Below are 22,953 nucleotides of genomic sequence, written 5' to 3' on the forward strand. Positions count from 1 at the left end.
TTTGGCACAGCATTGTGGGCCGAAAGGCCTGTATTGTGCTGTAGGTTTTCTATGTCTAAGTCTATGAAAGGGGGCAGAAGTTAGAGTGGGGGAGTGGAGGAACATAGACTGGCAGTGACATTAAATCCAGGTGAGAGGGTAAGGTAAGAATGTGGTGGGGGGCATGATGTGAGAAACTGAGAAGCGATAGGTTTTCCTTTATCACCCTACCCTTTCTCTTTCTTACATCCTCTCTTTGGTTTCCCAAGACCCTTTCCTTTATTGCATATTTGACTGTCCTCTCATTTCCGATTTCTTCTTTAGCCCTTTGCCTCTTTTCCACCAGCTTTTGAAGAGCTCCACAATCGTCAAAGATTTAAAAAAACCTTCTCTTCCTTTGTAGCATATTGTTATTGTATGCTTAATTTTGCACTGTTTTAATGTTCCTCATTGGGATTTGGGGTTTTTAATTTGTAAAATGTTTTGAAAAACTAATAAAAAAATATATTAAAATTTTTTTTTTAAAAACCTTCATCTGTTTGTTACCTGGGCAAATTTACAAAATCACTATTTAATTTTTTAAATTAATTTTACAGAATTGCCCCTAGTTCTAGACTGTCTAGTTCCAAAGATCACAAGCCCTCAGAAAATACCCTATCTTTTGTTAAAAGGAAGATCCCTTATTTTTAAATTGGAATTAGTTCTAGATTCTTCTGTAAGAGAAAGTACCCTCTCCATATCCACCCTGTCAAGGCCCCCCCAGATCTCATGTGCTTTAATCAAGTCTCCTCTCAGCTCCTCTGAACTCCAGTGCACAGAAATACAAAAGATTCTGTCATTGCTGGTAATCCAGAATAATACACACAACATGCTGGAGGAACTCAGCACTTGGATTCACTGAAACGTCAACTGTTAATTCTTCTCTATAGATGCTGCCTGACTTGCTGAGTTCCTCTAGCGTTTTGCATGTGTTACTAAAGTAAATATAGGTTAATCTGACCAATCTTTGCTCATTAGATAATAAATATATTCCAAGATTGAGTCTGGTGAACCATTTCTGAACAGCTTCCTTTGTATAGATATTCTTCCTTAAATAAGGAACCAATGCTGTACATGGCACTCTAGATATGGTCTTACCAAAGCAATATGTAACTGAAAAACAACTACCTTCCTTTTGTATTCAGTTCCCATAGCAGTAAGACTTCCTTGTTACTTGCAATACCTAGATACCAGTCTTTTGTGAATCAGTCACCAGGATTTGCAGATCCTTCTGATCGACAATACTTTCATGATTCAAATAATGCATTCCTATTTTTCCCTGCCAAAGCAAACAATATCGCCCTTTTCCCAAAATTATATTTCATTTGCTTGGTCTTTGTCCACTGGCTGATATCCCTTTGTGGTGTGCTTAAATCCTTTAAATTTACTTTGCTATATATTGTATATATTTCGTATATTTAGCTACCGTATCATCAATCCCTTCTTGAGGCCTCACCCAGCATCACATCACTTGTTATATTCTATTCACAGAAAATTCCATCCCTACTTCTAATTAACCAGTCAATCTTCCACCCATACCACCATGCTCCTTTCTGTACTTATGAACTTTAATTTTCCTGCATAAAATATGCTCCGAACTTTTATTTTTTAGTATAAGCTTTGGCTTGACAGCTTTTCTAATGTCAAATACTTATTGGAAATCTCATACTTCTACCCTCTACCCATATATCATTTCCTCAAAGAACTCCAATAGAATGGTTACAAATTATTTGATTTCTGATTAAAGAACTGTACTGTGCATCACTTTTATCCACAAAGGCCATGTTAGCTACTCAAGCTCAAGGCCACCAAGCAATCAATTCCCATTTCAGTGACTATAGACTAGAAATTTGGGCTGCCCACCATTGAAGACATCCTCACAAGGCAGTGCCTCACTATCAGGTATATGTCCTCCTCTCATTACCATCATTGTGAGAAGGTGTAACAGCTGAATATCCACCCTCAGTGATTCAGGAACAACCCACCGCACACCATCAGATTTCTGAACAATCTCAGGAAACTATTAACACCACCTCATTGGTTTTTCCTCACACTATTTACTTATGTAATTTATAGCAATTTTGTTTTTATACTGTACTGCAGCAAAACAAATTTCACATCTCAAGTCTGTGATAAATTTGTACTTTTGGGGCATTTATTAAAAAATATTTAAGGCTATGGCTTTATTATAGCTTCAATTTATTAATAGCATAGATGCCCAGGGAAGTAGTAGAAATTATTTCATTAAATATATTTAAGACACACAGATTTTTGTACAGCAGGGAAATTAAGGGTTATGGGGAGGTAAAACTGAGTCCATGGGCAGATCTATGATCTTATTGAATGGTGAAGCAGGATCCATGGGCCAGATGCCCTACTTTTTCTCTTCTTATGGCTGCTCTTCCTTTCCTCCCCAAATAATCAACCATAAAGCAAGGTTTCCTTAATGTAATTCATTTAGAAAAAAATATTCAAAAATCTAAATAAATTGGAATTAAATAAAATTATAAATATCAATTGCTTTTAGTTGGAAATTCCCAGCATATGTCTTGTGAAAAATAGGTTATATAGCTCAAATTACTTTACTTCATTGTCGCCAAACAATTGATACCAGAGCGTACAATCATCACAGCGATATTTGATTCTGCGCTTTGTGCTCCCTGGAGTACAAATCAATAGTAAATATAATAAAAATTTAAATTATAAATCATAAATAAAAAATAGAAAAGGGAGAGTAAGGTAGTGCAAAAAAAAATCTGAGAGACAGGTCCGGATATTTGGAAGGTATGGCCCAGATCCGGGTCAGGATCCGTTCAGCAGTCTTATCACAGTTGGAAAGAAGCTGTTCCCAAATCTGGCTGTATGAGTCTTCAAGCTCCTGAACCTCCACTCGGAAGGAAGAGGGACAAGAAGTGTGTTGGCTGAGTGGGTCATGTCTTTGATTATCCTGACAGCATGCGGCGTAAAATGAGTCCAAGGACGGAAGATTGGTTTGTGAGATGTGCTGGGCTGTGTTCACGATCATCTGCAGCTTCTTCCGGTCTTGGACAGGACAACTTCCATACCAGGTTGTGATGCACCCTAGAAGAATGCTTTCTACGATGCATCTATAAAAATTAGTGAGGGTTTTAGGTGACAAGCCAAATTTCTTCAGCATTCTCAGGAAGTAAAGGCGCTGGAAGGCCTTCTTGGCAGTGGACTCTGCTTGTTAATGCTTGTAATACAGCAATTAACAGACTAGTGCACTAAAAATAAGTAAACCATTTTGGTATTAATATTAAGAACAGAAAGGAAGTCTGCATGAAATAAATAGATTTTTAATGATCAAAACAGGTAAAGTAATATCTTTTGCATTAGGGTTTGTCATCAATGAGTTTTTATTCAAAAATTACCAAGAACTTTGAAATCTAATCAGTGTTAAATTAACAAATAGTATACTTCCAGTAAACAATGGCTATGCTTGAAATTTTAAAGACATACAATTTGTATTCATTAAGCAACTTTTGATAGCCATGCACTAATTGCAGTACCTATAGCTGAAGTACTAGTATATTATATCCGTTATCATCACGGGAAGGCACTGAACCAAAGCCAATGACTACGCTTCCCATTCTCTCCAGAGGATAAAAAGGAGAAAAAGGTACAGAACATCAAATCAACAAATCATCACATGCTGGCTGTTTGTACTCATCATTTAGTAGGGGACAACAATTAATTCTGGGTGAGAAACTACTGAAAAAGGTTTTCAAATTGTACCTTACCTATTTCAGTATTGCTAATCAGACACTAGCACTGCCTAATTACACTGTGAAAGATACAGATTTGTATAATTGATTTGGGTTGCCATCTGACTTTATTTTATAAGAATTGCACATAGAGCAAGAGTTGCATATTTTAGTACTTCAGGATAATATGGTCAGAATCCTTCCCCCCCATCACCAATTTTTAAGGGGGATAACAAAAAAAAATTCTTGAGAAATTGGGTATGCAATTGCTGAACAATTAGTTAGTAGGTCTCTACTCAAATATTCAAGCTTCAATTATTTAGCAGTATGTATTACCCAAGGATATCACAATACTTCACAGCCCAATAAAATTACATGCAGCCATAATGTATTTAATCATGGCAGCCAATCCTGCAAATGGCTTACAATAAATGATCAATTACTTTACTGATACTAATGAAGATCAAATTTGGTCCATGAATAAATATTAGCCAAGGTATCTGGGGAATTCTGTAGATTAATTTGAATAATGCCATTAAATTTATTGGGAACTAGGGTCAAGTTTGGGCCTTTAACATCTTGAAATTGAGTCTTTAAACAATTTAACATTTTAGCATTATTTCTGCATGCTGAAAGATTCAAAGTATATATGCAATATACAACCCTGAGATTTGTCTTCCCACAGATAGCCTCAAAACAAAGAAAGAAAACCATGGAACCCGTGCAAAGTAAATCACAATAAGAAAAAAAGAGTTGTGCAAACAGGACAAAACAAAACATAAAAACACAAAATATAAAACACCAAATTACAAATGATCAAACTAGCTCAGTACAATTTAGCTGTGTCTCTCCAATCAAAATTGCACAAAATAGCAACAGAAGACCATCTGGATTTGTGTATTCATTTCTGTTGACCACAGCTTTAAATGCCAACTTTGAGGTGAAAATAAACCGTCTAGCTGCTTAAACAGTTATGAAAAACAGCAAATATAATGATCTTCTTACACATGTTCATCAAACCATAATTTTATCAAAGGCAACTTCTCCATTAAATTTGTAATGAAGTCCATTTAAAATTTAAAAAGATGTCCTTAAAACCTAGCACTTTGTTGTTAATGAAACCCACAGATAACTTTCAAAATTGTCAGAAGGAGATCGTCTTTAACCATTTAATAGATTGAGATTTCAGAAACAAAGTAACTGGTACAAAACAATATAAATAACTACCTTGATTGAAATCTTTATTTCTCTACTGACTGGTGAATTATAAAGTGTAAGAAAATTATCTTTGTAATAATTCTGCATAGAGTTTCAGCAATTTTCATACATTTCCACAGCTGTCTTAAGGAAAATAAAATTCCTTTGTTAGCATGGAAATAATGCAAGGGATTTGTTTTTTTGCACTGGAGTAGTTTGCATCAGTATTAGATTCAAATTCTAGTGCCACTTTGTGGTTGACTCTGGTGAGCAGTTGCATGAGTTCCAGCTTCTTCCCATAGCTATCCAGTACATGGCATAATGCCTGAATAAACCAAGAACCATTAGCTGTATTTCGCCAAGAGTAATAACCTGAAAAAGAGAAACATAACTAAATTACTCTAGAGATTATTAAAAAGTTTCAAAACAAAACTATAATTCAATATCTACACAACTGCACTTAAAGATTTCACACAGGTACAGTACCAGAAGGACCGGATATGTAGGGTTATTATGGAAAGATATGAAAACAGGTTAGTTATGGTGGGCGACTTTAATTTCCCTAATATTGACTAGGACTGCCTTACCACCAGAGGCTTAGATAGGTCAGAATTTGGTAGACTCATCCAAGAGGGTTCCTGAAAAAGTATGTAAACGATCCAACCAGGGAAGGATCACTTGCTAGAGTTTGCATTGTGAAATGGGCCTGGCCAGTTGATCAGACTTTCAGTGGGAGAGCATTTTGGGAACAGTGATCATAACTCCAATTTTTCAAGTAGTTGTGGATAAGGATAAAACAGAATCTCAGCAGAAAGTGAGATTAGGAGAGGCCAGTTGTAACATTGAAGCTGCAAATAGTAGGAGCTGGTAAACAGCAGATTAGAAGTATAACTCACAAGCAAGTGGAAGATGCTTAAATATTAGCTGGTCATAAATCAGGACTGGCACGTTTCTGTGAGGAAAACTTACAAAGATGACAAGTTTCGGGAATCTTGATGATGAGAGATGTTGCAAATTCAGTCAAAAAGGAAATGGAAGTACTTGTAAGGTTTAGTAAGTTAAAATTGAACAAGAAACCTGAAGGATAAATTGAACAAGGTATTGAGGGCTAAAATGATCCATGAAACACACTGGTGAATAAGATTAAGGAAAATCCCAAGACATTTTATACTTCAAGACACTCAACACCAGCAATGCCACCACCACTCAGATAGCAACATACCCTAGAACATCAGGATTCAAACAGTGCCTATAAAGTATTCACACCCCATGGACGTTTTCATGTTTTATTGTTTCATAACACTGAACCACAGTGGATTTAAATTAGCAACAGAAAAGACTTCCATGTCACAGTGAAAACAAATTTCTACAAATTGGTCTAAACTTACTGCAATAATTAAACACAAAACAGTGATTGAAAAATTATTTACCCCCTTCAAGTCAGTATGTGGTAGGTACACCTTTGCAACAATTACAGCCTTGAGTCTGTGTGGATAGGTCTCCATCAACTTTGTACATCTGCACAATGCAATTTTTCTCCATTCTTCTTTACCAAATTGTTCAAGCTATGTCAGATTGCAAGGGGACTGTGAATGAATATCACTTTTCCAGTCCAGCCATAAACTCTCAATTGGATTGAGTTCTAGACTCTGACTTGGCAAATCTAGGACATTAACTTTGTTGTTTTTAAGCCATTTCTATGTAGCTTTGGCTTTCTGCTTGAGGTCTTTTGTCTCGCTGGAAAACAAATCTTCTCCCAAGCCACAGTTCTCTTCAGACCATCAGGTTTTCCTCCAGGATTTCCCTGTATTTTGCTGCATTCATTTTACCCTCTACCTTCACAAGCCTTCCAGGGCCTGCTGTAGTGAAGCAACCGCACAGCATGATGCAGCCACCACCAGGCTTCACAGTAGGTGAGTTCCCCCACCCCACCGAACAATGGCTTTCTCTTTGCCACTCCCCCATAAAGCTGTGATTGGTGAAGCACTTGGGCAACAGTTGTTGTATGCACAATCTCTCCCATCTCAGCCACTGAAGCTTGTAACTCCTCCAGAGGTGTCATAGGTCTCTTGGTGGCCTTCCTCACTAGTCCCCTTCTTGCACAATCACTCCATTTTTGAGGACAGCCTGCTCTAGGCAGATTTGCATCTGTGCCATATTCTTTCCATGTCTTGATGTATTCCATTGTATTCCATTCAGAGACTTGGACATTTTCTTGTCTCCATCTCCTGATGTGTGCTTTTCAGTAACCTTTTCACAGAATAGCTTGGAGTGTTCTTTTGTCTTCATTGTGTAGTTTTTTTGCCAGAATACTAACCCACTAGCAATTGGACCTTCCAGATACAGGTATATTTTTACTACAATCAATTGAAACAGCTTGACTGCACACAGGTCTCCAAAAACAGATCTCCATTTAACTAATTATGTGACTTCTAAAAACAATTGTGGTGTGTCATATTAAAGGGGATGAATACTTATGCAGTTAATTATATTTGTAATTAATTCAGATCACTTTGTAGGGATCTGTTTTCACTGACACAAAAGAGACTTTTTCTGTTGATCAATGTCAAAAAAGCCAAATTAAATCCACTGTGATACAATGCTGTAAAACAATAAATCATGAAAACTTCCAAGGAAGGGAAGGGATGAATACTTTTTATAGGGACTGTACAGTGAAATGTTGTTTACATTAATAATTTAACCTGATCTAACTCTCCTTGGAAAATAATGATGTGAAATACTTGTTTAGTATCCCATCCATTCCCTCTCACTCCAGGCATAAATTCCCTCCTTTGTTCTGGAGTTTTTCTACCCTATCCCTGAAACCCCATACTTTTTAAATGTATGTATAAAATTATGAATGTCTGATCGTCTTTAGCCGTTTAATAGTAGTAAAGTGAACATTAAAGTGAATGAGTCCCCAGATAGAATTTATTCCACATTATTGAGAGGGCAAGAAAGGAAATTACTGAGCCCCTGACAGATGCCTGTATTCTCCTTAACCATAGGAAAGGTCACAGCAAGCAGAATAGAACAAAGAACAGTACAGCACAGGAAATGCCACTTTGGCCTACAATGTTGTGCCAAACCAAATACCTTAATAATCAAAGACAACTAAACTAATCCCTACAACAACACACACAAAATGCTGGTGGAACACAGCAGGCCAGGCAGCATCTATAGGGAGAAGCGCTGTCGACGTTTCGGGCCGAGACCCTTCGTTATGTAAACTAATCCCTTATGCCTATGTGATGTCCATATCCTTCCACTTTCCGCAATTCACGTTCCTATCTAAAAGTCCCTAATGTATCTGCGTCTACCACCACCCAAGGCAGTATATTTCAGGCACCCACTACCTGCCCCTCGCATCTTCTTTGAAATTAACCCCTCACCTTAAATGCATTTCCTCTGGTATTAGACATTTCGACTCTGGGAAAAAGGAACTGTCTACCCTATTTATACCTCTCAATCTTTTAAGCTTCTATCAGATCTCTCTTTAGCCTCCACCGCTCTAGAGAAAACAACCAAGTTTGTCTGACTTCTCGTTATAGCATATACCCTCTGTTCCAGGCAGCATACTGTAAACTTCTTCTGCACCCTCTGCAAATCCTCAACATCCTTCCTATGAGGTGACCAGAGCTGGATGCAATATTCCAGATGTAGCCTAACTAGAGTTTTATAAAGCTGCAAAGTTACGTTCTGACTTTTGAACACAATGCCTTGACTAACAAAGGCAAACATACCATATGCCTTCTTAATCACCCTGTCAGCCTGTGTAGCTACTTTCAGGGACCTAAGAACTTGGACCCCAAGATCACTCTGCTCAACACTGTTAAGGGTACTGTCTCCTTACATTTGACCTACTAAGGTACCACTACACATTTAGCCAGGTTAAGCTCCATGTGCCATTTCTCCGCCCATATCTGTAACTGTTCTACATCCCGTTGTATTCTTTCCCACACATCTACACCATCCAGAACACCAATAATCTTCATATCATCTGTAAACTTACTAACCCACCCATTTACATTTTCATCCAAGTCATTTATATACATCAGAAACAGCAGAGGTCCCAGTGCAGATCCCTGAAGAACACCATTAATCACAGGCCCCAAACTAGAAAAAGTCCTTTCAACCACTACTCTGACTTCTTCAGACAAGCCAGTTATGAATCCAAACAGCCAATTCACCATTAATCCCATGCACCTTAATCATCTGGATGAGTCTCCCTTGAGGGACCTCATCGAACACCTTACTAAAATCCATGTAGACAACATCCATAGCTCTATCTTCATCAATCACTTGCACCACCTTGTCAAAATATTAAATCAAGTTAGTAATACACAACTTGCCCCACAGAAATCTATGGGGGCTCTCCCTAATGAGGCCATGCTTTTCTAAATGCTCATAAATCCTATCCCAAAGTATTATCTTCAGCAACTTCCCTACCATTGACATGAGATTCATCGGTCTATAGTTTCTACAATTACTCCTTGTTACCTTTTTGAATAATGGAACACTTTAGCCACTCGCCAGAACTCCAGGACCTCACCTCTGGCTAAGGAGGACACAACTATATTGGGCAAGGCCCTAGTAATCTCTTCACTTGCTTCGCTCAATAACCTGGGGTAAATCCCATCAGGCCCTTCCTTAATGCTCTTTAAGGGACCCAGTACTATCTTCTCCTTTACTGCGAAATGCCCTAGCATATTAATACTCTCAGCAATAATCTCTCTATCCTCGATGTTCTCCTTGGTAAATACCAATGTAAAGTTCTCATAAAGGACCTCACCCACATCCTTCACATTCAAGCAATGAATAACCCTTTTATCTTGTGTGGTCCCACTCTTTCCTTAGTTACCCTCCTGAAAAAATGTATAAAATGCCTTGTGATTCTCTTTCATCCTACTTAACCTGGCCCCTCTTAGCTTTCCTAATTCCCTTCCAATAGTTAATGTTGTTTTATCTTTTTTAATGAGCAATAGGAATAACCCAACAAATTATAGACTGCTGTACCTTACATCAGTGGTAGGAAAATTATTTACCATTCTTAGGCATCGGATGTTTTCCACATCTGGAAAAGCACAGGTTTATTTGTGATAGTCAGCAAAGCAGTTTTTTGGGGGGGGGGGGGGGGGCGGAGATAAACTTGAGCAAAACACACAAAATGCTAGAGGAACTCAGCAGGTCAGGCAGTACTTATGGAAACGAATAAACAATGAATATTTCAGGCAAGATGAATGAGGGAGGGGGATGAAATAAGAAGCTGGGAGTTAATAGGTAGGAAAGGGAAAGGTCTGAAGAAGGAATCTGACAGGAGAGTGGACCATCGGAAAAGGGAAGAAGAGGGGCACCAGAGGGAGGTGATAGGCAGGTGAGAAGAGGTAAGGAGACCTGAGTGCAGATTTAAAGAGAGAAGGGGTATGGGGAGAAATATTGCCAGAAGTTGGAGAAATCAATATTCGTGCCATCAGGTTGGAGCTGAGCATGGAATGAGATGTTGCTACTTCAATTTAAGAGTGGTCTCAGGAGGCCATTGGCCAACACGTTGGAATGATAATGGGGAGAGGATTAAAAATAGATGGCCAGAGGGGGAGCTTATAACTTATTTTTCTTTTGGGAAAGTGTCAAATATAGGGAGTGAATATTGTATACGTGGACAATCAACAAGGTTCCTCATAGTAAGTTGATCCAGAAGACTAAGGCACACAAGATCCAAGGCTTGAGACAAAACGAAGTAGAAAGATATTATTCTGACATGGTCTGTACCAGAGATGCTAATACCTCAATGATTTGGACAAATATTTAGTGGGGTGGTGACTGAGGAAAATTGTCAAGGAACATAATAGGATATAGAACGGTTAGAAATAAAAGCAGAGAAATAGCACATGTAAGAGACAAGAATACAGTAAATAACAGTATTGATGTATAGAGGAATCTTGGGCTACAAGTCCAGTTTCCTGAATGTGGCAACACAAATAAATAGGGTAGCAAAGAAGGCATATAGCATACTTGCTACATCGCTGGAAAGTAATGTTGCGTTACAAGAAGGATGTGGAGGATTTGGAGAGAGAGCACAAGTGGTTTAACAGTTCATTGTCTAAATTAAAGAGTATCAGCTACAAGGACAGGTTGAACAAAATTGTATTCTTTAGAGCATTGGGCTAAAGGGCTGACTTGATAGAAGTATAGAAGATTATAAGAGACATGGATAGTAGATAGTCACCTCAGGGTAGAAATATCAAATACTAAAGGTTATAGTTTTAAAGGCAAGAGGGGAAAAGTTTACAGCAAATTTAAAAAGCAAGTTTTATTTTACATTGACTGATATACTGTAGGTGTCTGGAATGCACAGCCAAGGGATATGATGGAAGCTGCATCCTTTTGTTTGCACAATTAGTTCTCTCTCTCTCTCTGCACATTTGGTGTATGTGCTTTTTTTTTTAAGCTGGATTCTTTCGGGTTTCTTGTTTTGCGGCAGTCTGTAAGGAGACTACTCATACTTTGACAATAAAAGTACTTTGAACCTGATACGTTAGCAACATTAAGAGGGATATGAATTTATATGCAGGCAGATATGATTAATTTAAATTGGCATAATGATAAGGACAAACATTGCGCAATGAAGTGCTCATTCCCGTCTGTACCTTTCTGTGTTAAATGACATACTGGCAATATAAGCATGCCTACGTTATAGGTTTCTTCCTGTACAGTAAATCAAAAAGTGGTTCAGGATTTTTACTCTTTCCCTATAGATGTGACCTCACCTGCTGGGCTTTGCTGGTATTTTTTACTGCTGAATTCCAGTAACTGCTCTCTCATGTGCCTCACTATTGATGTGGCATTTTCTTTCCCTATCTCCTGTATTCTTTTCTTTCTCTTAAAAATTCAAGTTCTTCTGCCAGCTGACTCCAACAATATCTATAATCCAGTTTGAGGATTAAACTATTCAAGTCTCTGGAGATCTCCTTGGTCTTCACCCACTGCCAGACTTTTCCTCTGATCTCTTCACCCCTTCCTTTTCTCTGCAATTAAAATGTTTGTTAGCTTCCAGCTCTGAAGGAAGATTGCTGACTTGAAACTTCAACTGTTCTCTCCACAGTTGCTGCCTTTCATGCTGAGTAGTTCAAGTTTCTTATTTTTGCTGACAAGTCCTCATTTGATTTTTAACTCATCTATTAACAGATATTAAGCAGGTTCTTACATAAAAGATACACCCAGGATATCTGACTCTACTTACAGTTTTTAAAGTTCTCCCAACTGAACAATCATGGAAGTCCCATCCTTTCTCCCCATTTTCTGTTGCCCTGCAACTTATTCACTCTCACACCCCCAATGATTCCCTGTTGATTTTTCTGCCACTTACCTACACTAAGGAGTAACTTAATAGTGCAATTTAATGCAAATTTTGGCCTGCAAACATTTGTTACCCAGGATCATTTAAAGCTGTTAACCATCAAACTGGTTCAAATAAAGCAAGTGATAAACAAGACAGATGTAGGAATGAGAGTTTAGGTTGCCTATGTGTAGTTGGTAGCTGCTAAGAGTTTTTACAGTTACTGTTCTGGGACTCAACTCTCAGATGAATAAACTATTGTTGAGCTTCCAACTGGGTACAGGTATTGATGTTAACCGACATTTTGATGACAAACTCAACTGCCTTCATCAGGTATGATGCCTGCGCATGTCTAGTCCAGTGGCATTTCTACCACCATCATCCTTCCTGCCTGATTGGTTAGTCATCCAATCAGGTTTCCACTGTGAATCGAATTCTAGTTCTAACTTAGAGTGAGACCTTCATCTTTATTAAAATTCTTCTTCTCTAGTTTAATTTCAATGGCTTCCTTCACCAGGCAGTCCCAAAAGCCATTGATGTGGCACTGTAGTTTTCTGCTAAAGTCAATACTATGGCCATGGTGAATGCAATGTTCTGCTACCACTGAAATGGATACACCTCCTGTGCACCTTAATGCAAGATTCAAACATGCGTCCCATCTTGCCAATATGTACTGCTCCACATTTACAGGGAATCCTGTAAACACCAGTTGTCCTGAGTCCCAAATCATCTTTGACCCCCATACGCTATGATTTGAGCTTCCTTACAAGTTTGTGGATGCTATTAATCTGGTATTTCTTCAGAATCCTGGCAATCCTTCCAGAAGCTATTGAAATATAGGTGCAAACAGGCAGTAGCGAGAGGTTCCTCCAATTTACGATTTCAGTTTATGATGGAGATGGAGAAGAATGGCTGCCTCCTGTTGCTGGAGATTCTTATATGATGGAAACCAAACAGTAGCCTCGGACATGGTGTCTATTGGAAACCCACTCACACAGACTAATGCCTCAACAATAACAAACACCATCACGATACCCAACTTAAGAGTGGTTCTTTCAACTTTAATTAACTATGTGAAAACTACTTCAGACCCACAGAGACTCCACGAGGAAATAAGATGATCATGCACAATGTTCCTACAGAATGGCTAAAGGCGGAGGAAATCAATAGAACCCTTAAAAGGGCTGACAGAAAAACCAGGAAACCTAACAATCAGGAGGAACTCATCGCAACTTCCTGTCTTCCCTGTATTTCCATGGTTTCTGGAAGGGTCACCCGGATCCTGAAGAAATACAGGATTAATAACCATACACAAACCCACAAGGAAGCTCAAATCACAGCTTATGCAGGTCAACAATGTCCTGGGACTCAGGACAACTGGCGTTTACAGGATTCCAGGAAAGTGGAGGCCAGATTGGACACACAGTGGAAACCTGCATGAAGGAGCACAGGAGTGTATCTGTTTGGGTTACCCGGAGAAATCGGCAGTAGCAAAACATTGCATCCACAATGGCTATAGTATTGACTCCGGAGGTACAAAACTACAGTGCCACATCAATGGCTTTTGGGACGGCCTGGTGAAGGAAGCCATTGAAATAAAACTAGAGAAAAACAATTTTAATGAAGACAAAGGTCTCGCTCTAAATAGGAACTGGAATCCACAATGGAAACCTGATTGGATGTAGACTAAACAATCAGGAGAGGTAGACGACAGGGGTATATATACCACCAGACTAGACGTACCCAAGCATCATCCCTGAAGATAGCAGAGTTTGTCATTGAAACTTTGGTTAAAAACAATACCCCTACCCAGCTAGAAGCCCGAGAAGAGTTTATTCATCATATCTGCTGAGAAAGCACTAGATCCGTTTTCAACACTCAGATCGTCATAAGAAAAACACTCACAGGTTTAGTCTACATTAAAAAAATGGCTTCCTGTCGATAAAAGATGAGAAATTCATGTAAGGCAGAGCTGGGTTCTACTCATAACCTGAGCATTTGTGACGACAACCAGTAGAACTTTACAGATTGAATTTTAGAACATTAATCAATAACCTGGTGCTGTGGAGTAAGCGTAAAGGAAGTCTGCCTCTATAGGTATTTTTTGCAGGGATGTAGCCGGTTCTCCTTTGCTGTCAGTTTCAATTCCATCTGTTTCAACACCAGCATCAAATTCATTTCCTCGACAGGCCTAATAAACAGTAGAGAACAGAGAAGCAAAGACATTAAAATAAAAGACATCAGCAAATTAGAAAAGCAATGTATATGTTGCTTAAACAAAACATAGCAGCAAGTCAATCTCACACAATTCTACTGTAACAAATGATTTGTATTGCATGTTGTTTATTTTTCTCTAAAAAGATTGATTCCTGGGTTCATGGTTTATGGATACAAACATGATAGTTATTCCTCTACAATATCTAGATACAGCTTACCAGATTGTTCAATAGTGAATATTTCTTCATCCTGCCTTCACACAACATTCATTTTCCACCAGGTGCCAAAGGTGATCAGAAAAAGGGCAATGATTCATTTTCCACCATCAGCAAAGGTTATCTCAGTGACATGATTACCCCAATGAAATCTACGTTAGTGTTGCCTTTGCTTTAGTGGTACCCTCCAAGTCAAAAATTATGTATTCCAGGTTTATGATATTTTAGACTAACACTTCATCAACTTTGTTTGTTTAAAAGGAACAGTCAATAAAGAAAACAGAACTAAAAGACAAGTTCTAGAAAAGATCTAGAAAATACTGGGAGAGAGAAAAGTGAAGGCAGATTTGGTCATCAAATTCAAAAAGGAACTAGATAGTCATTTGAAAGGAAAGCATTTGCAGAACTATGGGAAGAGAACAGAAAAGTTGGTTTGCGAGATTGACCTTTTATAGAAACAGCAGGGCTAAATTGCCTCATCCATGCTCTAGACTTTCACAATAAATTACAAACCAATGTGATTTAGGTCTAGATCAAGTGCTCCAAGCTGCTCTAAAACTTTACTTTCTAAACTTAAGTGTTTCTCATTTGTTCTCTTTTTCAACATTTTTTATTCTCTAGGTAGTTTATCTATTTGAAGCCAAGTATTTCATTCTCCTTTTGTTTTCTTCCTGTGTTTTCGCCTTTAACTATTATCCCTACCGACACCTCCCTACTTCTCCCCTTTTTCCCTCCCGCACCGAACGCGCTCGAAGTGCATCTCCATTCTCCTTTTGAAGTATTTTTAAACATTATTTTATTTCCTGTTATTACTTTATACTTTGGGTGAAGAGACTGCATACAAAATGACAAGTTAGCAACTTCTAACTGGTGGTTTAAAATTAAAATCTATAAGATGATTTTTTAATCTGAGAGAATTTGTGGCCAAATTAATATGGATTTTCACATACATATGTAATGGAAAATGGATAAGTATTCAGAAATATAATCATACAATTATGCAGATTGATCTAATTTTAGATATATTCACTGCTAGAGCATCCTGTGATTTTTTTAAAAATTGCAAAAACGTACTTACTGGACAAATTTCATTACTAAATGATTGACTATTTTTCCAAGAATATAACTACAGGTTGGAGACTCCAAATATTAGGAAGAACCTCTCAGCAAATAATCAAGCTCCCACAAAATTAGCAAGGTTGGCAGAGACAAAGAATCTGTTACTGTTAAATGACTCAAGGGGATTACGCAAGTACAATGTCTTTAATTATTAGTATTGAACTCTAAGTAACAATTGTAGAAGATTAGCTGAACTACAAGCTGAAGCAACATTTTCTCTTAAAGGAAGAGCAAGTTAAAAGTGTATTTGTACTGGAACCATTTCAGTGCACCAATTACCACCTGCTATAGAAAATGTACGCCAAGATATGCTCAAATACTTCCAGAATATTATAATCAGCTTTAAAACCAGGTTACAAACTTCCATACCTGTATGAAAAACAACTTTGGCTTGCCAATTAGAGATCGGCATAGATCTCCTCTAAAAATACTTGTGAAAGTCTTAATTTCTTCAAGGCCATCTGTTCCATACAGCAATCCTTCTTCTCCATGACTGAGGAAAACACAGATAAAAGCTGCCATTTGGCTGTGATCACTCTTGGCAACTATAAACAAATAGAATGCAATGAGTTGTAAATGCAGTAACAGTTGGCACTACTTTAAAATCCATGTTTCTTTATTTCTTCCCAAATCTGCCTTCTTTAGACACATATTTCTTGCAGAAAATCCAGAAAATCATGGAAGACAAATACATTCAATGGCCATATTATTAGGTACACCTGTATACCTGCTTCTAAATAGATGTGTCTAATCAGCCAATCATGTGGCACCAACTCAATGCATACATGCAAGCAGACATGGTCACTAAGTTCAGTTGTTGCTCAGACCAAACATCAGAGGGGGCAGAAGTGTGATCCAAGTGATTTTGACTGTGTTATGATTATTGGTGCCAGATGGGGTGATTTGAGTACCTTAAAAACTGCTGAACTCCTGGGATTTTCAGTTTCTAGAGTTTACAGAGAATGGTGTGAAAAACATATACTGCGTATGTTAATCAAAATGGCTTCTTTGTTCGTTAAAAGTAAAACTGCTTCTTTGTTATGCTAACTGGTGAGAGTGTTGTCTGGCAGAGCATTCTCGAAGCTTCTCACAGCCTGTTTAGGTTTATAATTGCTGATAACAGAGATTGTATTCATTTGTTAACCAATGGAGTTGGATGTCATTTTTTTCTTGTGGGACTGCGAGCTGGGATTTTGCGGTCTTTTGGGGAGTCAGGGAAGAAGATGCCGAAGAAGGTGGACGTGTGCCGCACATCTCGGTCAACCACTTCAGGTGGTCCCAGGTGCGAGGTTGTGGAGTACAACGAAGAGTGGTAGAATGGGTCAGTGGTTGAGCTCCAACGATGTGCACTAAATTGACTGAACTCTGGTAAGTTTTGGCGCCTTTTTGTTTATTTTCTTTTCCTTCATATGTACTGTATCGCTAATACTCACTTAGTTCTGGTAAAATTCTTAAAGTATATTCTATAACTGGTGTGAGTTTGATATTGTGTGTGTGACGTTGCATTAACTTGTTTTCCAAAGCATCTGCATATACGGGAGGCAGAGTTGGCGAGCGGCTGGAATTTCCCTAGACATATACCAGCCTGTCGCGTAAGCGTTACAAACAAAAAGCATTCAGTGAGCAGTAGTTCTGTGGGCAAAAATTCTTTGTTTTGAGAGATGTCCAAAGAGAATGGCCAGATTGGTTCAAGCTGACAGCAAGGCTAAAGCGACTTAAATAACCACACGTTACAACAGTGGTCAGAATCAGAATCGTGTTTAATATCACCAGCATGTGTCATGAAATTTGCTAAGCAGCAAAATACAATACGTAATAATAGAGAAAATACAACTGAATTACAGTATCTTATATATAGTAAGTAGCAATGAGAAGAGGGCATTGATGGACACCATCTTTTTGAGGCATCTCTCTTTGAAGATATCCTGGATATAGTGGAGGCTGGTGTCCAAGATGGAGCTGACTGTTTACAATTCTCTGCAGCTTACTTCGATCCTGTACGGTAGCTTGCCTATCTGACAGTAATGCAGCTAGTTAGAATGCTCTCCACAGTACATCTGTAGAAATTTGAGTCTTTTAGGTGACACACCAAATCTCTTCAAACTACTAATTAAGTACAGTCGGCCCTCTTTATCCGCAAATTTAACCAACTGCGAATCGAAAAAAACCCGGAAGTACTCTTACAGCACTTGTTGTTCAAGCATGTATAGACATTTTTTCCTTGTTGTCATTCCCTAAACAATGCATATAACAACTATTTTACATAGCATTTACATTGTATTAGGTATTATAAGTAATTCTAGAGATGATTTAAAGTATACAGGAGGATGTGCGTAGGTTATCGTGGATCGGGATTTTAAAAAAAACATTCTCTTACCAAGTAAGACCCAGTAAGTCGGAACAGGAACATTCAGTATTATTTAGCATCAGTTAGTCAAATGTTTGTCTTGGTATATAGTATATATTTTACCTTTCTATGCATATAAAACACTTAAGAAACATACGTTTCAGCACCAGGCGATCCAGTAACGGATCGCTCCTGAGTGCGCTGTACATCCGTGCCGGGTTGATGTGGAGGATCAAAAACTCAAAACCCCAAAACCCAATAATTAAACCACTGCGTTGCTTAGTAATAATTGTAGCTTTCATCGGGGCAGGGCCTTTCTCACTTTATCCTTTGAAATTGTTCCGATCGTTGACCGACTGTAGCCTAACGCTTTTCCAATGATCGATGGTGTTTCACCTCTTTCCGATCGCATTATTACTTCCACTTTATTTTCAATCGTGATCGTGATCATTTTTGTGAACAGGAACACTGCGGATTCAGATCTCTGACGCTGGGTCCTAATGTCCACAGCACTGAGACAGGTTAAATAGGTTCCCGGGTTCCGCTGGGTCCTAAGGTCCACTGCATCGATACAAGTGGAATAAGAGACTTAAGCATTCGTGTTTTTTGGTATCTGAAAGTGGTCCCGGAACCAATCCCCTCGCGGATAAGGAGGGCTGACTGCATAGCTACTGTTGTGCTTTATTTGTAGCTGCATTGATATGTTGGGCCCAGGATAGATCCTCAGAGATACTAACACCCAGGAACTTGAAATTGTTCACTCTTTCCAAGGACTGGTGTGTGTTCCCTAGTCTTACCACTATTGAAGTCCACAGTCAATTCTTTGGTCTTACTGACATTGAGTGAAAGATCGTTGCTGCAACACTGCTCAACTAGATAATATACATTGCTCCCATACACCCCCTTGTCACCAACTGAGACTCTGTGAACAATGGTTGTATTGTCAGCAAATTTATACATGGCATTTCAGCTGTGCATAGGCACACCATCAAGGGTGTAGAGAGAGTAGAGCAGTGGAATAAGCACACATCCCAGAAGTGCGCCAGTGTTGATTGTCTGTGAGGGGGAGGTGTTTTGTCCAATCTGCACAGATCGTGGTCTTACAGTTAAGAAGTCGAGGACCCAGGGAATGACAGAGATTCAGGTTCTGCAGCTTCCCAATCAGAATTGTAAGAGTGATGGTGTTAAGCAATGAACTGTAGTTAATAAACAGCATCCTGACACAAGTATTTGGATTGGTGTGCAGAAGAACATCTCTAAACGCACAAGTCAAATCTTAAAGTGGATGGCCTACAGCAGCAGAAGACCAAGAACATACACTAAGTGCCACTTTATTAGGTACAGGTAGAGGAAGCACCTAATAAAGTGGACACCGAGTATTTCACCCTTCACCCCCACCACCCCATTTACTTATTTTACAAAGCATGGTTTTACCAGCAAAGCCCGCAGTTACATAACTGTTACATACAGGTCTATAACTGGCAGGTCAATTTTGTTGCAAGTGGATCAGTAGACATTGCTAATTATGAATACCAAAAATGACTGAAAATTGTGTGGGTTGCAGGTTTCAATAATCACCGATTATTAAGACAACAAGACATAGGAGCAGAATTAGGCCATTTGGCCCATCGAGTTTGCATCACCATTTAATCATGTCTAATTCATTTTCTTCTCAACTCCATTCTCCTGCCTTCTCCCCATAACTTTTCACACCCTGATTTATCTACAATTTATCAACCTCCACCTTAAATGTACCCAATGACCTGGCCTCCAAAGCTACCTGTGACAATAAATTCCACACATTCACCCTCTAGCTAAAGAAATTCCTCCTCATCTCCATTCTAAATCAATGTCCTTCTATTCTGAGGCTGTGCCCTCTGGTCCTAGATTCCTCCATTATAGGAACATCCTCTCCATATCTATTCTATCGAGGGCCTTTCAACATCAGATAGGTTTCAACCCCTCATTTTTCTATACTCCAGTGGGTACAGGCTCAGAGCCATCATACATTCCTCATATGATAATCTTTTCATTCCCAGAATAACCTTCTGAACCCACTCAATGTCAGCACAACCTTTCTTGAATAAGGAGCCCAAACCTGCTCGCAAAACTCCAAGTGAGGCCTCGCCAGTGCCTTATAAAGCCTCAACATTACATCCTTGTACTAGTATACTAGTCCTCTTGAAATGAATACTAATATTACATTTGTTTTCCTCACCACCAACTCAACCTGCAAGTTAACTTTTAGGAAATCCTGCATGAAGACTCCCAAGCTTCCTTGTATGTTGGACTTTTAAGTTTTCTCCCCATTTAAAAGATAGTCTATGATTTGGGCTCCCCAGTCCAAATGTGTTCTCTTTTCTCAGTCATTCCATTAAAACCTTTGCTAATCTTAAGATCTACCAAAAGCACACAGTTGCCTGTGCTTCTATCCTGCTCTCTGCACCTCAAGTATCTCATCACAAGCAAGCAGTGATATTACAACTTAGTCCAAGGTGCCAGAACTGCAACATGAAGATAGTTTTTTTTTAAAATTCAATTTCATTTGTTTTCACCAACACTTACCATTGCTTAGTTTTTGAAACATCTGCTGACATGTTTGATCATTAAGAATTTCAGTGTGAAAACCCAAGTTTTTGAATGTCTTCATCAAATTACTGGCATCTTTGTCTGTACCATTGCGTATACTCATGCCTATAAAAATAATTAAAGAAAAATAATAGCAATTTTACTCTAATTAACTTGTTCTATATGTTAATTGCATCATGGATGTTAATTCTTCAGACACTAGAGATCCACTTGGGAAAAGGGCCTATTATAAGGGTGTTGGTCTTGATGGCAAATGCCTGAGGAGGAAGGTAAAGCTGCGCAAGCACGGGTGATGTCAGAGGTGAGCACGGGCTTTAAAAAGTGACCCACTTTCAGGAGCAGGCAGCGTCAGTTTAAACTAACTTTGCAGGGGGCGGGGATCCAGAATGTGAGAGAGGATAGCGAGAGGAAGAATAAAGGACAGGTGGGGACTACACGGTTCCGGAATATTAAGTGTGTAGTAGAGAAAGGTGAGGCGGAACAAGTGATAAGGAGGACACATGTACAGAGGATGGTCTGACTGAACATGAAGTTAAATGTGTTGAAAGAATAAGTAAATTTAGGAAGAACAACAAAATTCTAGAGGCATATAGCCTGATGGGAGTTCGGGGAGCTGGGTTAAGCACAATAGGCAGCGATTCAAACAGAGAGAGGGGAAATGGGCTAAAAATTCTATATCTGAATGCATGAAGTGTCAGAAATAAGGCGGATGAGCTTGAAGCTCAGGTGCGAATGGGTAACTATGATGTTGTTGGGATAACGGAGACATGGCTGCAGGGAGATCAGACCTGGGAATACGTGCTATCGTAGGGACAGAAATGTGGGCAGAGGGGGTGGGGTGGCCCTGTTGGTGAGGAATGAGCCTAGCAGAAAAGACAGTGGAACAGCAATGGCAGGTATTCTTGGGAATAATGCACAAGGTGCAAAAACAGTTCATCCCCTGGAGAAGGAAGGATTCAAAAGGGGGAAAGGGGCCACAGTGGTTGACAAAGTAAGTCAGAGATTGCATAGCATTAAAAAAAAAGGAAGTATGACAGAGCTAAGGTGAGTGGGAGGACAGATGATTGGGAAGTTTTTAAGGAACAACAGAACTTAACTAAAAAGGCAATACGGGGAGAAAAAATGAGGTACGAACGCAAGCTAGCCAGGAATATAAAGGAAGATAGCAAAAGCTTTTTTAGGTATGTAAAGAGAAAGAAGATAGTTAAGAACAATGTTGGGCCCTTGAAAAATGAATTGGGTGAAATTGTTACGGGAAACAGAGAAATGGCAGACGAATTTAATGAGTACTTTAGATCTGTTTTCACTAAGGAAGACACAAGCAATCTCCCAGATGTATGGATGGGCCAAGGACATAGGGTAACAGAGGAAATGAAACAAATTGACATTAGGAAGGAAACGGTGATGAGTAGACTGATGGGACTGAAGGCTGACAAATCCCCAGGTCCAGATGGTCTGCATCCTAGGGTACTAAAGGAGGTGGCCCTGGAAATTGCAGATGCATTGGTAATCATTTTCCAATGTTCCTTAGATTCAGGATCAGTTCCTGAGGATTGGAGAATGGCTAATGTTATCCCACTTTTTAAGAAAGGAGGGAGGGAGAAAACAGAGAACTATCGACCTGTCAGCCTGACATCGGTGGTGGGGAAGATGCAAGAGTCCATTATTAAAGATGGCATATCTAGATAGCAGTGATAGGATTGGGCCGAGCCAGCATGGATTTACCAAGGGTAAATCATGCCTGACTAATCTATTGGAGTTTTTCGAGGATGTAACCAGGAATTTAGACAAGGGAGATCCAGTGGATGTAGTGTACCTCATTTTTCAAAAGGCATTTGATAAGGTCCCACATAGGAGATTGGTGGGTAAAATCAAAGTTAAACAAATTTATCGGGGGGGAAGACGTCGACATGGATAGAAAACTGGTTGGCAGATAGAAAGCAAAGGGTAGCGGTGAATGGGTGCTTCTCGGAATGGCAGGTGGTGACTAGTGGGGTGCCACAGGGTTCGGTATTGGGACCACAGCTGTTTACAATTTACGTCAACAATTTAGATGAAGGCATTGAGAATAACATCAGCAAATTTGCTGATGATACTAAGCTGGGTGGCAGTGTGACATGTGATGAGGATGTTAGGAGAATTCAGGGTGACTTGGATAGGCTGGGTGATTGGGCAGATACTTGGCAGATG

The 22,953-nt window shown here is 39.1% G+C and overlaps 1 protein-coding gene across 2 annotated transcripts in view; it reads right to left on the bottom strand.

Moving 5' to 3' along the window:
* Positions 1-3,377: 3,377 nt before the first annotated feature.
* The window catches only part of LOC132396640 (caspase-3-like), a 39,335-nt gene continuing 19,759 nt past the window's right edge, over positions 3,378-22,953 (bottom strand). For both annotated transcript variants that reach the window (XM_059974359.1, XM_059974358.1), the window contains exons 4-7: positions 20,740-20,868; positions 16,197-16,372; positions 14,332-14,467; positions 3,378-5,312 (exon numbers count right to left, since the gene is read on the bottom strand). In XM_059974359.1, the coding sequence (XP_059830342.1) occupies positions 5,086-5,312; positions 14,332-14,467; positions 16,197-16,372; positions 20,740-20,868 (668 nt within the window). In that variant the 3' untranslated portion in view covers positions 3,378-5,085. The remainder of the gene's footprint in view (positions 5,313-14,331; positions 14,468-16,196; positions 16,373-20,739; positions 20,869-22,953) is intronic.

This window comes from Hypanus sabinus, chromosome 7 (assembly GCF_030144855.1).
Source record: "Hypanus sabinus isolate sHypSab1 chromosome 7, sHypSab1.hap1, whole genome shotgun sequence".
NCBI lineage: Eukaryota > Metazoa > Chordata > Chondrichthyes > Myliobatiformes > Dasyatidae > Hypanus > Hypanus sabinus.